This window comes from Lynx rufus, unplaced genomic scaffold, assembly GCF_022079265.1.
Source record: "Lynx rufus isolate CCGP_SWC_20201006 ecotype Redwood Valley unplaced genomic scaffold, mLynRuf1.p SCAF_25, whole genome shotgun sequence".
Lineage (NCBI taxonomy): Eukaryota > Metazoa > Chordata > Mammalia > Carnivora > Felidae > Lynx > Lynx rufus.
The window spans coordinates 11,956,564-11,975,000 of NW_025814840.1; the positions used below are offsets into that span (position 1 = coordinate 11,956,564).

The 18,437-nt window shown below is 40.9% G+C and overlaps 1 protein-coding gene and 1 non-coding gene across 3 annotated transcripts in view; one reads left to right on the forward strand and one right to left on the reverse strand.

Annotated features, from left to right (window-relative positions):
• The window catches only part of MTR (5-methyltetrahydrofolate-homocysteine methyltransferase), a 106,264-nt gene that overhangs the window by 69,141 nt on the left and 18,686 nt on the right, over window positions 1-18,437 (reverse strand). For both annotated transcript variants that reach the window (XM_047088631.1, XM_047088630.1), the window contains exons 9-13: window positions 9,329-9,429; window positions 7,948-8,009; window positions 6,154-6,221; window positions 2,978-3,057; window positions 159-271 (exon numbers count right to left, since the gene is read on the reverse strand). In XM_047088631.1, the coding sequence (XP_046944587.1) occupies window positions 159-271; window positions 2,978-3,057; window positions 6,154-6,221; window positions 7,948-8,009; window positions 9,329-9,429 (424 nt within the window). The remainder of the gene's footprint in view (window positions 1-158; window positions 272-2,977; window positions 3,058-6,153; window positions 6,222-7,947; window positions 8,010-9,328; window positions 9,430-18,437) is intronic.
• LOC124518915 (U6 spliceosomal RNA) lies at window positions 16,183-16,289 on the forward strand. The gene has a single exon (XR_006963930.1). It is a non-coding gene; the product is annotated as a U6 spliceosomal RNA (small nuclear RNA).

Here is an 18,437-nt window from a genome sequence, read left to right on the forward strand (position 1 = left end):
CCTCCCAGCTGCCCAGCCCGCTGCTAACACGCATGACCATTCTCCTCACAGTCCCCACCGCGCTGCAAATCACTCTCTCAGAGGCAGAGCGGTTTCACTGACATGCCGTCTAGCCGACGACATGGCAGATGCCTCAAGGGTCTTACTAAGATGCTCACTTCATAGTTTCCTGCCATGATGAGTTTAGCAAACCTCCTGGATCCTGCCACGTTACAGCGCTCTCCAATGTTAACAAAGTTGGTGTACGGTCCGATCCTGAAGGGCTCTAGACCTTAAAAGGAGAAGCATTTTGAGAATTTTCTGGAAATTCACATGATGATATGAGACAGAAAACAAAAGCTTTCATGAGAAAGAAAAGAAGTTTTGGCGGCACAGCGCATCTGGCTACACAGGACGCCTAACGCGGGGTGAGGAAGGACCACGGCCTTCTTCCCCCAGAAATCTTTAAACGTGACAAAGGCTGTATGTTACAGCTGCACTTACAACCACAACTCTCAAAAGAAGTATTTCAGGGCTTTTCAGTTCAAAATTTTTCTAAGGAACTGCATCATACCAGCTTTGATAAACAAGGAAAAATTATCATCATACCCCTATTTCACCAAGAGTGTGGGGCCAAGGCCGGGAGGTCAGGAGCCAAAGGATTGCTCGCAGCTGGTCACTTGGAGATCAGCGGGAAGCCAGCCGGGGCGAGCTTCCTTCATCCCCCCAGCAGCACGCTCAGAACTCTACCTGCTGTCTTTGACCCAGAGGCCAAGAGCCCGGGACCAGCAAGGTTGGACTGGGTCACCAGGTAGGACCCAGGATGAGCCCTGGGAGACCGGAGTCGCCACGGCACACCCTCCACTCATGAGCGGACTCTGGGAAACGCAACTCGGGCTGTCTGCACCTCTCGCCTTATTTGCCAAGGGGACGTAACATCTCCCCTGGTACGGGCCACGTTAGGGGCAAATACCAGCTTTACAATTAGGAACACATTAACTGAGGTAAAAAGCAACAGGCGGTGCAAAGTTATCGCTACAGAAAACGCTGTTATCTGTTTCTGTTCTAATGATATTTAAAGCACGAGGAGACAGGGTCTGGCAGGATCTGGGGACGGCCAGCCCCGGGTTCCAAGCCCCGTCCAGCTATTTCAGCACACAGACCAGGGCCGCTTCTTTTGTGGCCTCTGATTTTATAAAAAAGAGACATAAAAGGATGTTTTTTTGCACACTTTTTTCATACATTTCATAGCAATATTGTAAAAACGAGACTAGATAATACTGATAAGCGTAAAATTAGCATCTGCAGTCATCGCTGTTGTTGTTAATGAGAGAAAATGGCTTTTGCGTCCTTTGCCAAAGCACTGGTTGAAAAGGAACAAGATATCAGGGAGAGGAAAATAATGAATACAAGATGAGTAATTATGAAGGTCTTCCAGACTGGTTAACAGACTGGGGAGACATCCCTTCCCAGTTCTGTCTTGATTTCTTCCCACTGGTAGTGACTCTCCACGTGAACCTCGGGGTACCCCTGATCCGGAGGCAGACGCCAAGGTTCGCAGGGCAGGCAAACAGGGGTGCCAACATTTACGTGCTGAGGGAGACCCTGCGTCATCGCCCTACAAGCATTGTATACAAAGTGCTTCTCAACTATTATCAATGTGAGGTATCTGACATAAAAGCTACATTTTCCTTACATCTGCAATCTATAAAAGAACCATTTAAAGGAGTGTGTTGGATGTCATTCTTTTAAGATCTGATTGAAGGTGATTTTTAAAAGCAATTTAGAAATAGCACTGGAAATTCAAATTGGAAGAAGAGGCTTCTTTGATTCTTCCACATAAATTCTTTTTAAAAATCCTATCTAAAAGGTTCTCTTGTTTCAATCTTGGCAAAGTCAATCAGTAGTCTTAAGATCTAAGGATGAAATCAACTATCCTACCACACCTCTCCCTGGCAGAAGCCACGTTCGGGGGTAAGGAGTGTGCCATCACCCCCTAAATCCCACTCCCTCTAGGCTTGCTCTCCGTCTTCTGGAAAATGAACAGAAAGCCAGGAAGACTGCAGAGGGTTTTTAACCCAACTTCACACTCACTCACTGGGATGAATTCTATGAAATATGTTCTGACTGAGAAAAGGAGGTGCTGCTTTTGCTGTCCTCAGATTTTATTTCAACTTCCTTAGAGGAACATAAGGAACACACATATTTCAATTTTGAGAAATGTTAAATTCTAAGTTATTAGGGTGCATAATTTCCCACGTGCACTATTTGCAGATTCTCTAAGAATCTGTTATTGTATACATATATCTGTATATCTATAAATACATATACACACACACATTTTTGTTGTTGTTGCTTAAAAATACCATCTAAGAATATGTCATTTTAGTATTGTGGAGAAAATATAAAACTTAAAGTTATTTCTCTAATAGTCGGCATAATGGACTACTTTACTGATGATGTTCCTTATTTGAACATCAAAACTCATTCCAGAAAAGGGAGGCTGCCCACCTAACAGGACTGATGAGCACCCAACAGAACAGTAACTACACCTCTTTGTAAAGTCCTGAACACACAGCAAATGCAGGATCATGGCAAGAATATCATAGAAGCAAACAATTTCCTAGGAAGAGGCTGCCGTCATTACAAACCACTGTTTGTGGCGGTTTGGAACTTTCACTAACTAACGGCAAATCCGACGATTCAAATGGTTAGCCTGTGGCCGAGAGTGTGTTTTCAAAGCGGTGCGTAACAGAGCTGCGACTGTGTGAGTTCTAATTCTGAGCAGAGACCCCACCTGGGCAAACCACCTGTGCCTTCTGCACATTTCCCACCTCTACTCTCCACTAGAAGCCACTTAAATGCCAGAAAACACACACGCCTCTTGACCTAAGAAGCAAGTTACTTGGCACACGTATCACCACCGCTCAGAATAAACGTACGGAATTAACCCACAAGTGGTTTCTGAAATCCTAACAATCGTGTCTCTACCACTTACCAGAGAGTAACATATGCTGTTCAAAAACAGTGGCAGGTGGAACTCTAGGCTTACAGTTTTTCACAGCTTCAGCAATTTCCCTGAGTTAAAAGACAAAACACTACATCCATTAATTCAGAAGAAAATAAATTGAATTAAGCTAATTTCCAGCTATGAAATTAAGTCTATTTAACATAATTATGCACATAATTATGTACCTAATTCCAAACGTGCGGCAGCAGCTACGCCTTTTAGTTTTCTCAGCAAGGCCGAAAATGAACGTACAAACTTGAACTTTTCTCTACCTGCCCAGTCTGCTGGGCACTGACTGTACCAGCTTCTGCACTCAGAGATACAAACTGAGAGATGGATGGGATGGTTTATGCAAATGCCAACAGCAAATCCCCTCCTTTCTTTCCCAAACCCATATGGGGCCTTCCGTCCATGAACCATGTGCTTGCTTCCTAGTAGTTTGACAGAAAAAAGGCTTCCTCGTAGAGGAGGAGCACACAGCAGACGGGGTGCCACGAGTGCAGGCCTGTGTTTTAGGTCTGTTTTCTCTAAGCACAGGCACACAGTAGGGAGGGCATATAGTAATAAATCACTTAAAACCCCAAAAATAATTACTCGCAAAAATTTGCTTTGATTGTGCACACACTTCTTAACCTTATTGGCTGTAGTACATCATGTCTTAGATCAACTTGGAAAAATCAGGCTACTCCACTAAATTTATCAGGACCTGTATGAACTGCTCACTCTGCTGACCTAGATTAGTATGCAGATGCCCCAGTAGAAGCAGCAGGAGAGCGTGCGCGTGCGCACACGCGCGCGCGCACACACACACACACACACACACACACACAGGTGAGTAGAAAGAGATAGAAACATATACGCCTACATGTATATACACGCAATCACACACGTATTTTTTTTTAACGTTATTTTTTTTTTTTTTAAATTTTTTTTTTTTTTTTCAACATTTATTTACTTTTGGGACAGAGAGAGACAGAGCATGAACGGGGGAGGGGCAGAGAGACAGGGAGACACAGAATCAGAAACAGGCTCCAGGCTCTGAGCCATCAGCCCAGAGCCCGACGCGGGGCTCGAACTCCCGGACCGCGAGATCGTGACCTGGCTGAAGTCGGACGCTTAACCGACTGCGCCACCCAGGCGCCCCTTAACGTTATTTTTGAGAGAGAGACAGAGACAGAGTGCGAATGGGGCAGAGACAGAGGGAGACACAGAATTTGAAACAGGCTCCAGGTTCCTAGCTGTCAGCACAGAGCCTGATGGGGGACTCAAACTCACAGACTGTGAGATCCTGACCTAAGCTGAAGTTGGACGCTTAACTGACTGAGCCTCCCAGGCGGCCCACCCCACAGGTATTTTTAAAACAACTCTCTTTAGGGGTGCCTGGGTGACTCCGTTGGTTGAGCATCTGTCTTTGGCTCAGGTCATGATCTCACGCTGACAGTGTGGAGCCTGCTTCGGATTCTCTATCTCCCCCTCTCTCTCTGCCCCTCCCCTGTTCATGCTCTCTAAATAAAACTTTAAAAAATAAATGAATAAAAACAAAACAACTCTTTTTAAAAAGGAGAGGATAACCTTAAAAACAAAAGGAAACCGAGAGATATACTATATTCAACTACTGATAGCTTTTAGATATTATTTAAAAGATGTTTTAAAAATTACATAGGCTCGGGGCGCCTGGGTGGCTCAGTCAGTTAAGCACTTAAGCGTCCGACTTCGGCTCAGGTCATCTCACAGTTCGTGGTTCAAGCCCCGTGTTGGGCTCTATGCTGACAGCTCGGAGCCTGGAGCCTGCTTCAGATTCTGTGCCTCCCTCTCTCTCTGCCTGTCCCCTGCTCATGCTCTGTCTCTCTCTGTCTCAAAAATAAATAAAAACATTAAAAAAAAAATTTTTTTTTTAAATTACAGAGGCTCTTGGGATGCCTGGGTGGCTCAGTAGGATAAGCGTCCAACTTCGGCTCAGGTCATGATCTCATGGTTGAGAGTTCGAGCCCCACGTGAGGCTCTGTGCTAACAGCTCTGAGCCTGGAGCCTGCTTTGGATTCTGTGTCTCCCTCTTTCTCTGCCCCTCCCCTGCTCAATGCTCTGTCTCACTCTATCTCAAAAATAAATACAAACATTAAAAACAAATAAATAAATAAAAATAAAAATTATATAGGCTCTTAACAGAGTCTATCACAGAAGCCAACAAAAAGAGTGAAATGTTAGATACATCAGAACAGCAGACGTATCATGTGCACAGACTCAGCACAGTGGGATGACTGGCTCAAAATCGACCGTCACTCTAGGGAAAAAGCAAGTTACAAACAGTCCTAAACTGTATCCTATCTCACTGAACTGCAAGCCTCTTTAAGCCACACACTGGCAAGGACTTGAACACATGCTCTCCTTCACACCCTGTCCCTCAGATGCTCGCTCAACAACACGGGTTAGGCCAATGACCGGGCGACTTCTCTTGACCTCAAGGAGCTTGGTTGTCTTGTCATCTTTTCCTTCCATGAGAGAACTAATGGGGATGTGTGTTTGCCCACAGGAAATATGAGCTGTCCTTCCTTGACTTTCCGAATATTAGTCAGGTATTTATGGATAGAATATCGTGATGGAATTTGCTTTACAATGTTCTAAGGGGAAAAAATTGGGAAATAGATAAAAAAAAGAAAGAAAAGCAAAATACTGAAAATTATGGAAACTCTGTGACAGGCACATGGGGATTCATTTTATTAATCTTCTTTTGTTTTTGGAATTTGTCACAGTATAAAGGTATCTTAGTTTGCTGGGGCTGCCATAATGAAATACCACAGACTGAGTAGCTGAAACGGCAGAAATTTTTTTCTCGAAGTTCTAGAAGCTAGAAGTCTGAGAAGAAGGTGTTGGCAGAGCTGGTCGCCTCTCTGGCTCACAGATGTCTTCTTCTCCCTATGTGCTCACAGGGTCCCTTCCTCTGTGAGACTGTGTCCTTATCCCTTCTTACAAAGACACCAGTTATATTGGATTAGGGCCAACCCATATGATCTCATTTCACCTGAATCATCTCTTTGAAGATCCTATCTCCAAATACAGTCACTTCAAAGGAACTGGGAGGTTGGGACTTCAACATATGAATTTTGGGGGGTGGGGACACAATTCATCCCACAACAAAAGGTAAAATACTTAGAAATGATTACCACCTGATATGATCTGGTGTCGTACCACAGCACCCACCAACTATATTGACCAAGCCATCCACAGCAAAGCCCTGCATTTAGGAAAAGAAACAGTTTCAGAGTCCATCTGAATTCAAAATTCACCACCACCCCTTGAGCGGAAAAGAGATCTACATTTCATAAATGAATGTTTCACTAAAAAGAGGGTTAAACATAATCCAAGATACAAAGCTTTCACATGCCTTAGATAGGTTTAAAGCAGGGAACACAGCTCAGATAACTATGAAATCCTTTATACCATTTAAAATGTAATGATGTAATCATTTGCCTACTTGGACATAATAAAGACCTTTTTTTTTTTACCTATATGCTGAGTGGAATCACATGATGAGCTGGATAGCACATCAAATAACACATAAAGTACATACCAGCTTTTACATTTAAATTAATTTAAAATTTTATGGGGGTGCCTGGGTGGCTCAGTCAGTTAAGCATCCGACTTTGGCTCAGGTCACGATCTCACAGTTGGGGAGTCCGAGCCCCACGTCGGGCTCTGTGCTGACAGCTTGGAGCCTGGAGCCTGCTTCGCATTCTGTGTCTCCCTCTCTCTCTCTGTACCCCCCCCACTCGTGCTCTGTCTCTCTCTCAAAAATGAATCAACATTTAAAATTTTTTTAATTAATTTAAAATTTTAAAGAATTAAAAATTCAGCTCCTCAGTCACATCTCAAGCTCTCGGCACACGGCAGTGGCTGCATACTGGACAGTGTGGTGTAGAATTTAACCACAAGCTAGTTAGGGAAGGACAGTAACTGAAACAGGAAGTCAAGGAACTGAGAAGTCGGAGAACTGGAAAGATCATCTACTAGAAAGGTCTTGAAGTCTCAAGAATTAAGTCAGAAATCATTTAGGAGAGAATGTTAATGAGCCAGAAGCTAAAACTTCAAGGAATGAGGAAAAGAGACCCAGGAGTTAGTGGGTGGTACGGTCCCAAGACCTGGGATTCAAAGGTGGGAGGTATGTGGGCAAGAAGGTATCCTTGTGACAACAGGGAGCAAGAAGACAAAAATGCTCCCCAACAGTATGCTTGAGGCAAAGTGGGGGAGGGGAGCCACCACGTGAGGGCGTTGCAGAGAACAGCCTAGTTTCAAGTAGTTCGGGTTGGACCTGACTGGGAATTTTGCAACAGACACCAGTGCCTGATGGGAAGAAAAATGCTGCCGTCAAGCCCCTCCCTCTGCCTCCACCACCTTAATTCAGAGTAGTTAAGCCTTTTTTTGTTTGGTTGTTTTTAATATTTATTTATTTTGAGAGAGAGAGAGAGAGGGGCGCCTGGGTGGCTCAGTCGGTTAAGTGTCCGACTTCGGCTCAGGTCACAGTCTTGTGGTTTGTGAGTTTGAGCCCCACGTCGGGCTCTGTGCTGACAGCTCATGCTCTCTCTCTCTCAAAACGAAATAAAAATTAAAAAACAAAATTTTTTTTAAAGAGAGAGAGAGAGAGAGAGAGAGAGAGACAGCAGGGAAGGGGCGAGAGAGAGAGGGAGACAGAGAATCCCAAGCAGGTCCCATGCTGTCAGCACAGAGCCCAATGCAGGGCTCAATCCCATGAACTGTGAGATCATGACCTGAGCCAAAATCAAGAGTCGGACACTTAACAGAATGAACCACCCAGGCACCCAGAGTAGTTCAGCTTTTGTTATACATACACTGGGATTGCTTTAGGAGAAAATTTTAAGTTTTCTAAATATTCTCTAGATACTGTAAATCTAAGATTTCATTTCTCTATCTCTTAAAAACTGAAGGGAAAGAGAATCGTTAACCTTTAGTTGCATGGCCATCATGTGCGGAGTTTCGTCGTAGTCACCGAAAGTGTTGGGAAGACCTAGGAAAGCAGATTACAAGCGTTATTGAAAATCGCCTTGACGTGCAGACTAATGTTGCCGAACGCTTTAGGTTTAAAAGTGAGAAAAGTTTATAATTATATGGTGATTGTTTGAAAATCAAACTATAATTCTTAATAATGAACACAGTAAATGAAAAGGTATCACACCCCCGCCCCCCAGAAAACCACAGAGGCAAATAAACAGAGACTATTTCTCTTCCATCTGAAAGAAGAGTCACCACCCCAGCCCCTTCCCGCGAAGGAAACTCAATCTCGTCAGCTAGCTGCTTGGGGGCGGGGGTTAGGAGAGTGCTACATATCCTTTGAATTGATGAGAGCACCGGCTATAAAATTAAAAACAAAACAAAAAAAAACACAACCAATCACCTCTCAAATAAATTTTTCCAAATAAAAGTTTCCAGTAAAACTTTAGCATCTAATTAACCAATTTCCTGTTTTATTTATTATCCCCTTCTAGTTTTCTTCTCCTGGTGGGAAAGAAAATTTATTAAGCATTAAAATGTATATATTTTGGGAAAGAAAGCTGGAAAATGATGTCTACCCCTAAGGAGCTAAGCAAATGCTCAAAAACATTCACCAGGAAATCTGGTTAATCCAAAATGGGTTATCAGTTTCTAATTGGATAGTTTGAGAACTGCCTATAAATATCTCAAAATTTCTTACATATAGTAAACTAGAAGAGCTAACTTTTAGAAAGGAATCGGGGCGCCTGGGTGGCGCAGTCGGTTAAGCGTCCGACTTCAGCCAGGTCACGATCTCGCGGTCCGGGAGTTCGAGCCCCGCGTCGGGCTCTGGGCTGATGGCTCAGAGCCTGGAGCCTGCTTCCGATTCTGTGTCTCCCTCTCTCTCTGCCCCTCCCCCGTTCATGCTCTGTCTCTCTCTGTCCCAAAAATAAATAAATGTTGAAAAAAAAAAATTTTAGAAAGGAATAATCTAACACACAGGTTGTTAATACAGCGGAATGGACAGGAGGGCTCCCTCTCCTCTTTTTCTTGCACTCCTCTCTTTGGCCACATTCACTCGGCCAGCACTGTCACCAAAAGCAAGGCTCTGCTCGGCTATGTACCTGGGATTCATCCCCCAAAGTTCTGTCCAATTCCGAGGCTTTCAGGCTGAGTCAAACTGTTCCTTCAAGTCTAGAGGGAAACAGTGGTCTAGACCCACTGTATTTTCATTTAGAAGATTCCCACTGAATGTCAACTATATACCAAGACCTGCAAAATAAACTCTTTTAACCCTACCTATCCCTGTCTTGTGTATTTGGATTTCCTCAGGTGCAACTCCCTAGAAATACACACCTGCATTGGGGTAACAGAGGACATAGGCTGTTGTACATTTTCCAATTGTTTCAATAAAAGGTCTCATTTCAGCTGCACCCAGAGCACAGTTTAATCCAATGCTGTAAAAACAAAAAGATATTAGGAGCATCATCTTGCACACAAAATATCTTCATATAGAAAAAGTCACAATAGGGGCGCCTGGGTGGATCAGTCGGTTAAGCGTCCGACTTCGACTCAGGTCACGATCTCGCGGTCCGTGAGTTTGAGCCCCGCGTCGGGCTCTGGGCTGATGGCTCAGAGCCTGGAGCCTGCTTCCGATTCTGTGTCTCCCTCTCTCTCTCTCTGCCCCTCCCCTGTTCATGCTCTGTCCCTCTCTGTCTCAAAAATAAATAAACGTTAAAAAAAAAAATTTTTTTTTAAAAAAGAGTCACAATAAAGAAAGGACTATATCTAAAACCAAGCAGGTAATAAATCTCCACTTCAGCTTTAGCACCTCCATTCAGATATAAACAAAGCCATTTCACCAAAGTCCCCAGAAGCACTGAATGTTTCTGTCTACGTCTCCCACGTCAGGTGATGTTACAGCTAAAGGACCCTGCCTCGGATATCTCCTCGAGTAAGTTCACAGTTTGGTTAATGGTATCCTGTGAAGCAGAAATGCCTGCAAACTACCACTGCTAATAAACATCTGATCTGAAATCAACACATAAGAGAAAGAAAAAGGACAATTATGGCGGTAGAAGGCACATTAATGACACATAGAAGCCACTGTGGGAGTGCAGAAGACCAAGATTCATTAGTCTTTGTTCTATAACCGACTTGCAAGGTGACCTTGGACTTATAATTTGTCCTCTTATAAATTAAGCTAACTTCTTTACTATAAAATGAAGTTTCATTTTGCAAATGAAACTTACTGTGGGCTCAAATAACACAGATCTAAGCAGAGCTGCTCTAACAAGTAATCCCACCAATCCCACTCTCAGCGGGGGCCCCTAAGGCCTTCAGGAATTCAGAAATTATGAAGCTACTAGTCTAGGAGATCTTTTAGTTTTTCATATTTCACTTTTTTTTTTCTTTTGCTATGATTCCTAAGTGCAATGCGGTATATACTAGATTAGATCTTAAGGCAGAAAAGGGGGCATTAGTGGAAACACTTGAAAGCTGAATAAAGTCTGGAGTTTAGTTAATAGCAATACTATTCTTACTTTTGACCAAAGGACCATAGCTATGTAAGATAGTAACATTCAGGAAAACTAGATGCAGAGTATATAGAAATTCTCTCTGCTATCTTTGCAACTTTTCTACAAATCTGAAATTACCGCCCCCTGAAAAAAGTTTATTTAACACACACACAATAGCCATTCATGATAAAAACTCTCAGGAAACTAAGAACAGAGGGAAACTTCCTCAACTTGATAAAGAACATTTACAAAAGATCTATAGCTAACATCATACTTAATGATCTAAAACTAATATCCCCCTAATATCAGGAACAAAACAAAGGATGTCCATTTTCATCTCCTACTCAACATCGTACTGCAAGTCGTAGCTAATGCAAGAAGAGAAGGAAATTAAATTATACAGATTGGGAAGGAAGACATAAGTCTGTCTTTGTTCAAAGATAAGATTGTCGACGTAGAAAATCCCAAAGAATCAACTAAAAACTCCTGGAATCAATACACAATTATATATAGCGAGGTCACAAAATATAAGGTTAATATACAAAATTCAACTGTTTATATACCAGCAATGAGCAACTGATATTAGAAATTAAAAACACGGGGTGCCTGGGTGGCTTAGTCAGTTGACCATCTGACTTCGGCTAGGATCATGATTTCGTAGTTGACGAGTTCAAGCCCCGGATCGGGCTCTGTGCTGATAGCTCAGAGCCCAGAGCCTGCTTCTGATTCTGTCTCCCTCTCTCTCTGCCTCTCCCCTGCTCATGATCTGTCTCTCTCTGTCTCAAAAATAAAGATAAACATAAAAAAAAAAAAAAAAGAAATTAAAAACACAACACCATTTACGTTAGCACGAAAACAAATGAAATACCTGGGTGTAATTCTAACAAAATATGTACAAAATCTACATGAGGAAAACTACAAACCTCGGAATAAAGAGATCAAAGCAAATCTAAATAGGTGGGGAGATATTCCATGTACATGAATAGGAAGACTCAGTATCGTTAAAACACCAATTCTTCCCTATTTATAATATAATTTATATATTCATTCACACAATCCCAATGAAAATCCCAGCCAGTTATTTTACAAATCAACTGATTCTGAGGTTCACATGGACAGGTGAACAACCCAGAATAACTAGTGCAATACTGAATTAGAAGAAAAATGGAAGGACTGACACTACCTGGCTTCAAGACTCACTACAAGCGAAGGTAATCAATGGTAGCGGTGAAAGAAGAGACAAACAGATCAATGGAATGAAAAAGAGAGTCCAGAAAAAGAACCACACAAATACAGCCAACTGATCTTTGATGAAGGAGCAAAGGCAAACCAATGGAGAAAGGACTTCCTTTTCAACAAATGGTCCTGGAAAGATGGGACACCCATATTTGAAAGAATTCAAGGACACACAGACCTTACAACTTTCACCAAAATTAACTCGAAATGGATCACAGTTAAATGTAAACTACAAAACTATTAAAGATATAAAGATATATATGAAGATAACACAGCCTGAAACTAATATTACACTGTATGTTAACTAACTGGAATTTAAATTAAAACTTGAAAGAAAGAAAAAAAGATAACACAGAAGACTTAGGTGGTTGTCAGTTTGGCAACACTGAAAGGAGAATCAATGAAAGAAAAAACTGACAAGCTAGACTTTACTACAATTAATAACTTCTGCTCAGCAGAGGACACTATCATGGGAAGACAAGCCACAGACTGGGAGAAAGTATTTGCAAAACACATATCAGATAAAGGAATGGTAATTAAAAGACAACAAAATCTTAAAATTCAATAATGAATACATATGCACCCAACACAGAAGCAACAAAAACATAAAACAATTATTGACAGACCTAAAGGGAGAAATTGACAGCAATACAACAATACAGGACTATAACATACCACTTCCATCAATGATGATCATCCAGACAGGAAATCCATAAGGAGGCCTTAATATGATACATGAGACCAATGGACTTAACAATGATATATACAGAACATTCCACCCAAAAGCAGAAAACAGGTTCTTCTCAAGTGTACATGGAACATCCTCTAGAACACATGTCAGGCTACAAAATGAGTCTCAAAAAATTGAAGACTGAAATCGTGTCAAGCATCTTTTCTAACCACAATGATATAAAACTAGAAATCAATTACAGGAAGAAAACTGGAAAAACTACAAATATGTGAAGATTAAACATGTTACTGAACAACTACTGTGTCATAGAAGAAATCAAAGGAGAAATTAAAAAGCTACACAGAGACAAATGAAAAGAGAAATATGACACACCAACATCTCTGGGATGCAGCTAAAGCAGTTGTAAGAGGAAAGTTCAGAGCAACAGAGGTCAACCTCAAAAAAACAAGAGAAATCTCAAATGAGTAATTTAACTTTACACCAGAGGAACTAGAATAAGAAGAATAAACGAAGCCCAAAGTTAGCAAAAGGAAGGGAATAATAAAGTTCAGAGTAAAAATAAATGAAATAGAAGATAAAAAGACAAATAGAAAAGATCAATGGAACGAAGAGCTGGTTTTTTAAAAAGATAAATGCAATTGACAAAACTTTAGCTAAACTCCCTAAGAAAAAAGGAGAAGACTCAAATAAATCAGAAGTGAGAGCAGAGAAGTTACGAGTGATAACAAAGAAATACAAAAAAGTCATAAGAGACTATTATGAACAATTATATGCCAGTAAATTGAACCTACAAGAAATGGATAAATTCCCAGAAACTTACAATCTTCCAAGACTGAATCACGAAGGAACAGAAGATCTCAACAGACCAATTATTGTACTAGTTTGGAGACTGAAGCATAAAAGTCCAGGACCAGAAGGCCTCACTAGTAAATTCTACCAAAATATCCAAAGAAGATTTAATATCTATCCTTTTCAAACTCTTCCAAAAAATTGAAGAGAAGGAAATGCTTCTAAACTTACTTTACGAGGTATTACCCTGATACCCAAAACCAGGCAAGGACACGCCCAAAAAAGAAAATGACAGGCCAATATCCCAGATGAACAAAGATGCAAAAGTCCTTAACAAAATATTAGCAAACAGAATTCAGCACTACATTAAAAGGATCACACACCACGATCAAGTGGGATTTATCCCTGGGATGCAAGGATGGTCCAACATCTGCAAGTCAGACAATGGAATATACCACATGCACAGAATGAAAAATAAAAATCCTATGATCTCAACAGATAAAGCAACTGACAAAATTCAACATCCACTGACGATAAAAACTCTCAACAAAGTGAGTACAGAGGGAACATACCTCAACATTATAAAAACCATATACAGCAAACCTATAGCTAACGGCATTCTCAACGGTGAAAAGCTAAAGCTTTTCCTTAAGATCAGGAACAAGACAAGGACGCCCACTCTCTCCACTTTTATTCAACACAGTATCAGAAGTCTTAGCCACAGCAACTAGGCAAAAAGAAATAAAAAGCATCCAAATTGGAAAGAAGTAAAACTCACTATTTGCAGATGATAGGATACTATATGTAGAAAACTCTAAGGACTCCCCCCCAAAAACCGCTAGAACTAATAAATTAATTAAGTAAAGTTGCAGGATACAAAATTAATATAAAAAATGTTGCATTTCTATACACTAAAACTATTGGAAAGAGAAATTAAGAAAACCAACCCACACATTACATCAAAAAATAAAATACCTAGGAATAAATTTAACCAAGAGGGTGAAAGAACTGTACATTGAAAACTATAAGATGCTGATGAAAAAAACTGAAGATGACACAAAGAAATGGAAAAATATCCATGCTCATGAAATGAAAGAATATTGTTAAAATGTCCACAGTACCCAACGCAGTCTACAGATTCAGGGCAATCCTTATCAAAATTCCAATGGCATTTATCATAGAACTAACAAATAATTCTAAAATTTTTATGGAGCCACAAAAGACCCTCAGAAGTCAAAGCAATCTTGAGAAAGAAATACGAACCCAGAGATATCACATGCCCTGATTTCAAATTATACTACAAACTTAGAGTAATCAAAACAGTATGGTATTGGCATAGAAACAGACATACAAATCAATAGAAAAAAATAAACCCACGCATACATGGTCAATTAATTTACAACAAATGGGGCAAGAATATGCACTTGGGAAAGGACAGTCTCTTCTTTTTTTTTTTTAACATAATTTATTGTCAAATTGGTTTCCATACAACACTCTGCTCATCCCAGCAGGTGCCCTCCTCCATGCCCATCACCCACTTTCCCCTCTCCCCCACCCCCCATCAACCCTCAGTTTGTTCTCAGTATCCAAGAGAAGAACAGTCTGTTCAATAAATTGTGTTGGGAAAACGGGACAGCCACAAGCAAAAGAATGACCTTGAACCACTTTCTTATACCATACACAAAAGTCAATCAAAATGGATTAAAGACTTGCATGTAAGGGGTGTCTGGGTGGCTCAGTTAGTTATTTAAGCATCCTACTCTCAATTTTGGCTCAGGTCATGATCTCATGGTTTGTGAGATTGAGCTCCGCATCAGGCTCTGTGCTGACAGTGCAAAGCCTGTTTGGGATTCTCTCTCTCCTCTCTCTCTCTGTCGTTCCCCTGCTCACACACACTCTCTATCTCTCAAAATGAATAAAATAAACATTAAAAAAAAAGAAGACTTGCATGTAAGACCTGAAACCATAAAGCTCCTGAAAGAAAACATAGGCAGTAAGCTCCTTGACATCAAACTTAGTGGTGTTTTGTTTTGTTGTTTATTTTTTCAATATATGAAGTTTATTGTCAAATTGGTTTACATACAACACCCAGTGCTCATCCCAAAAGGTGCCCTCCTCAATACCCATCACCCCCCCCCACCCCCCATCAACCCTCAGTTTGTTCTCAGTTTTTAAGAGTCTCTTATGCTTTGGCTCTCTTCCACTCTAACCTCTTTTTTTTTTTCTTTCTCCTCCCCAGGGGTTTCTGTTAATTTTCTCAGGATCCACATAAGAGTGAAACCATATGGTATCTGTCTTTCTCTGTATGGCTTATTTCACTTAGCATAACACTCTCCAGTTCCATCCATGTTGCTACAAAGGGCCATATTTCATTCTTTCTCATTGCCACGTAGTACTCCATTGTGTCAAAAACACACTCAGATATCACCTCACGCCAGTCAGAGTGGCCAAAATGAACAAATCAGGAGACTATAGATGCTGGCGAGGATGAGGAGAAACGGGAACCCTCTTGCACTGTTGGTGGGAATGCAAATTGGTGCAGCCACTCTGGAAAACAGTGTGGAGGTTCCTCAAAAAATTAAGAATACATCTACCCTATGACCCAACAATAGCACTGCTAGGAATTTACCCAAGGGATACAGGAGTACTGATGCATAGGGGCACTTGTACCCCAATGTTTATAGCAGCACTCTCAACAATAGCCAAATTATGGAAAGAGCCTAAATGTCCATCAACTGATGAATGAATAAAGAAATTGTGGTTTATATACACAATGGAGTACTTAGCGGTGTTTTTTGTTTGTTTGTTTGTTTGTTTGTTTTTGGATCAGATTGAAAAGTCAAGGGAAACAAAAAAAGACAGTAAACAATTGAGACTACATCGGACTGTAAAGCTTCTGCACAGTGAAGGAAACCATCAACACAACAAAAAGGCACCTACAGAACGGGAGAAGGTACCTGTAAATTGTATACCTGGTGCTCACTTTGGCAGCACATATACTAAAACTGGAATGATACAGAGAACATTAGCATGGCCCCTGAGCAAGGATAATGAGCAAATTATCTATCTGATAAGGGATTAATATCCAAAATATATAAAGAACTCATAGAACTCAATAATACAACGAAAGACATCCAATTAGAAGATAGGAAGATCTGAATACTTTTCCAAAGAAGACATCCAGATAACCAACAGACACATGAAAAGATGCTCAACACGACTGACTCATCATCAGGGAAATACGAATCAAACCCACAAATAGATACCACCTCACACCAATCAGAATGGACAATATCAAAAAGACAAGAAATAACAAGTGTTGTCAAGGATGTGGAGAAAGGGGAACCCTTGTGCACTGTTGGTGGGAATATAAACTGGTTCAGCCACTGTGGAAAACAGCATGGAAGTTCCTCAAAAAGTTAAAACTAGAGCTACCCTATGATCCAGCAGTTCTACCACCAGGTATCTATCCAAAGAAAATGAAAACACTCATTTAAAAAAAATATATGTATCCCTATGTTCATTGCAACATTATTTACTATTGCCAAGATATGAAAACAACTAAGTGTCCATCAATGGATGAATGGATAGATGTCACACACACACACACACACACACACACGAATATTATTCAGCCATAAAAAAGAATGAAATCTTGCCATTTGTAGCAATGTGGATGGATCTTGGGGGTATGATGTTAAGTGAAATAAGTCAGAGAAAGACAAATATTACATGATTTGGCTTACACACAGAACTTAAAAACCAAACCAAACAAAACCCAGACTCACAAATGCAGAACAGACTGATAGCTGCCAGAAGGGAGGGGCTTGGGGGTGGGGGGTGGTGACTTGGGTGCAGGAGATCGAAGAGCACAAACTTCCAGTTATAAAAGAATAAGTCACTGGGATGGAAATGCAAGGCTTGGGGAATACAGTCGGTAGTATTGTGTCAACTTTGCATGGTGGATTTACTGTGGTGATCGTCTTACAATGTACACAAATGTCAAACCACTATGTTATCCACCTGAAACTAATATAATATCTTAAGTCAACTGTACCTCAAAAAAAAAAAAAAAAGATTGCTAGATCCTACGCACGGCTAAGTCACAACCCTTGAACACAGCTCCACCTGGAACACTCTCTCTCTCTCAAAACAAATAAATAAACTTTAAAAAATAAATAAAAAGAAAGGACCTTGGACTTTTTCTAAACTTCATTCCAATCCTATCTCTTCGATAGTTAGGTGGCTCCAGTTCCCCATTTGCTGCGTGAGAAAGTTATGCCTAACTAGCAATCTGGGTCCCAGTAATGTTAAAGTAAAATAAGATACATGAAAATGTTTCAGAAAAATAGTCTTTATATTGCTATTTGCTCATTCTGATACTTCCATATGCCTCTGCCAGGCCAACTCTGACTCCGGCTTTAAAAATTAGTTCCAGAGGCACCTGGGTGGCTCAGTCGGTTAAGCGGCCGACTTCGGCTCAGGTCACGATCTCCCGGCTCGTGAGTTCGAGCCCTGCGTCGGGCTCTGTGCTGACAGCTCGGAGCCTGGAGCCTCTTCAGATTCTGTGTCTTTCTCTCTCTCTCTCTCTCTGCCCCTCCCCTACTCGCACTCTGTCTCTGTCTCTCAAAAATAAATTAAAAAACATTAAAAAATTAAAAAATAAAAATAAAAATTAGTTCCAATATCACCTTCCCTACAAAGCCGTCCTTGAATCCCACGAGAACACCATCACTCCAACCCACCTACTGCAAGATTTTTGTTCCTACTTTTGTAGAGCAGTTGACATTTTATATTTTAATTTATTTACGAATTTCTCCTACTGTTTCACATTTGCCTGTATTCCGGGGCACAGGGTTTCCATTAATGCTCGATGAATTAATAATAATAGTAATAATAATACAAAGACATTGTCCCACTGTACTTTGTTAACACATGTACAGTTTGTGATGATCAAAATCAGCAAGCAACAGTTTCTTACAGTCACCTTATTACATACTATCTGCTTATATACACACAGGTATAGGTATGTGTATTTTAAAAAGTCTCATAGATTTGTTAACCAACCTCCTCTATACTGAGATCAACTCTTAGTCCGGAACCAGAAAGCAAACTGGTGGGCACCACTCAGAGTTCCAAACCCAGAGCAATACAAACAGGATCTGATAAAACTCTCCAATTCCTGGGCTGCTTTCTACTTGTCCATCCGCCCCTTCGGTCCGTACGATTC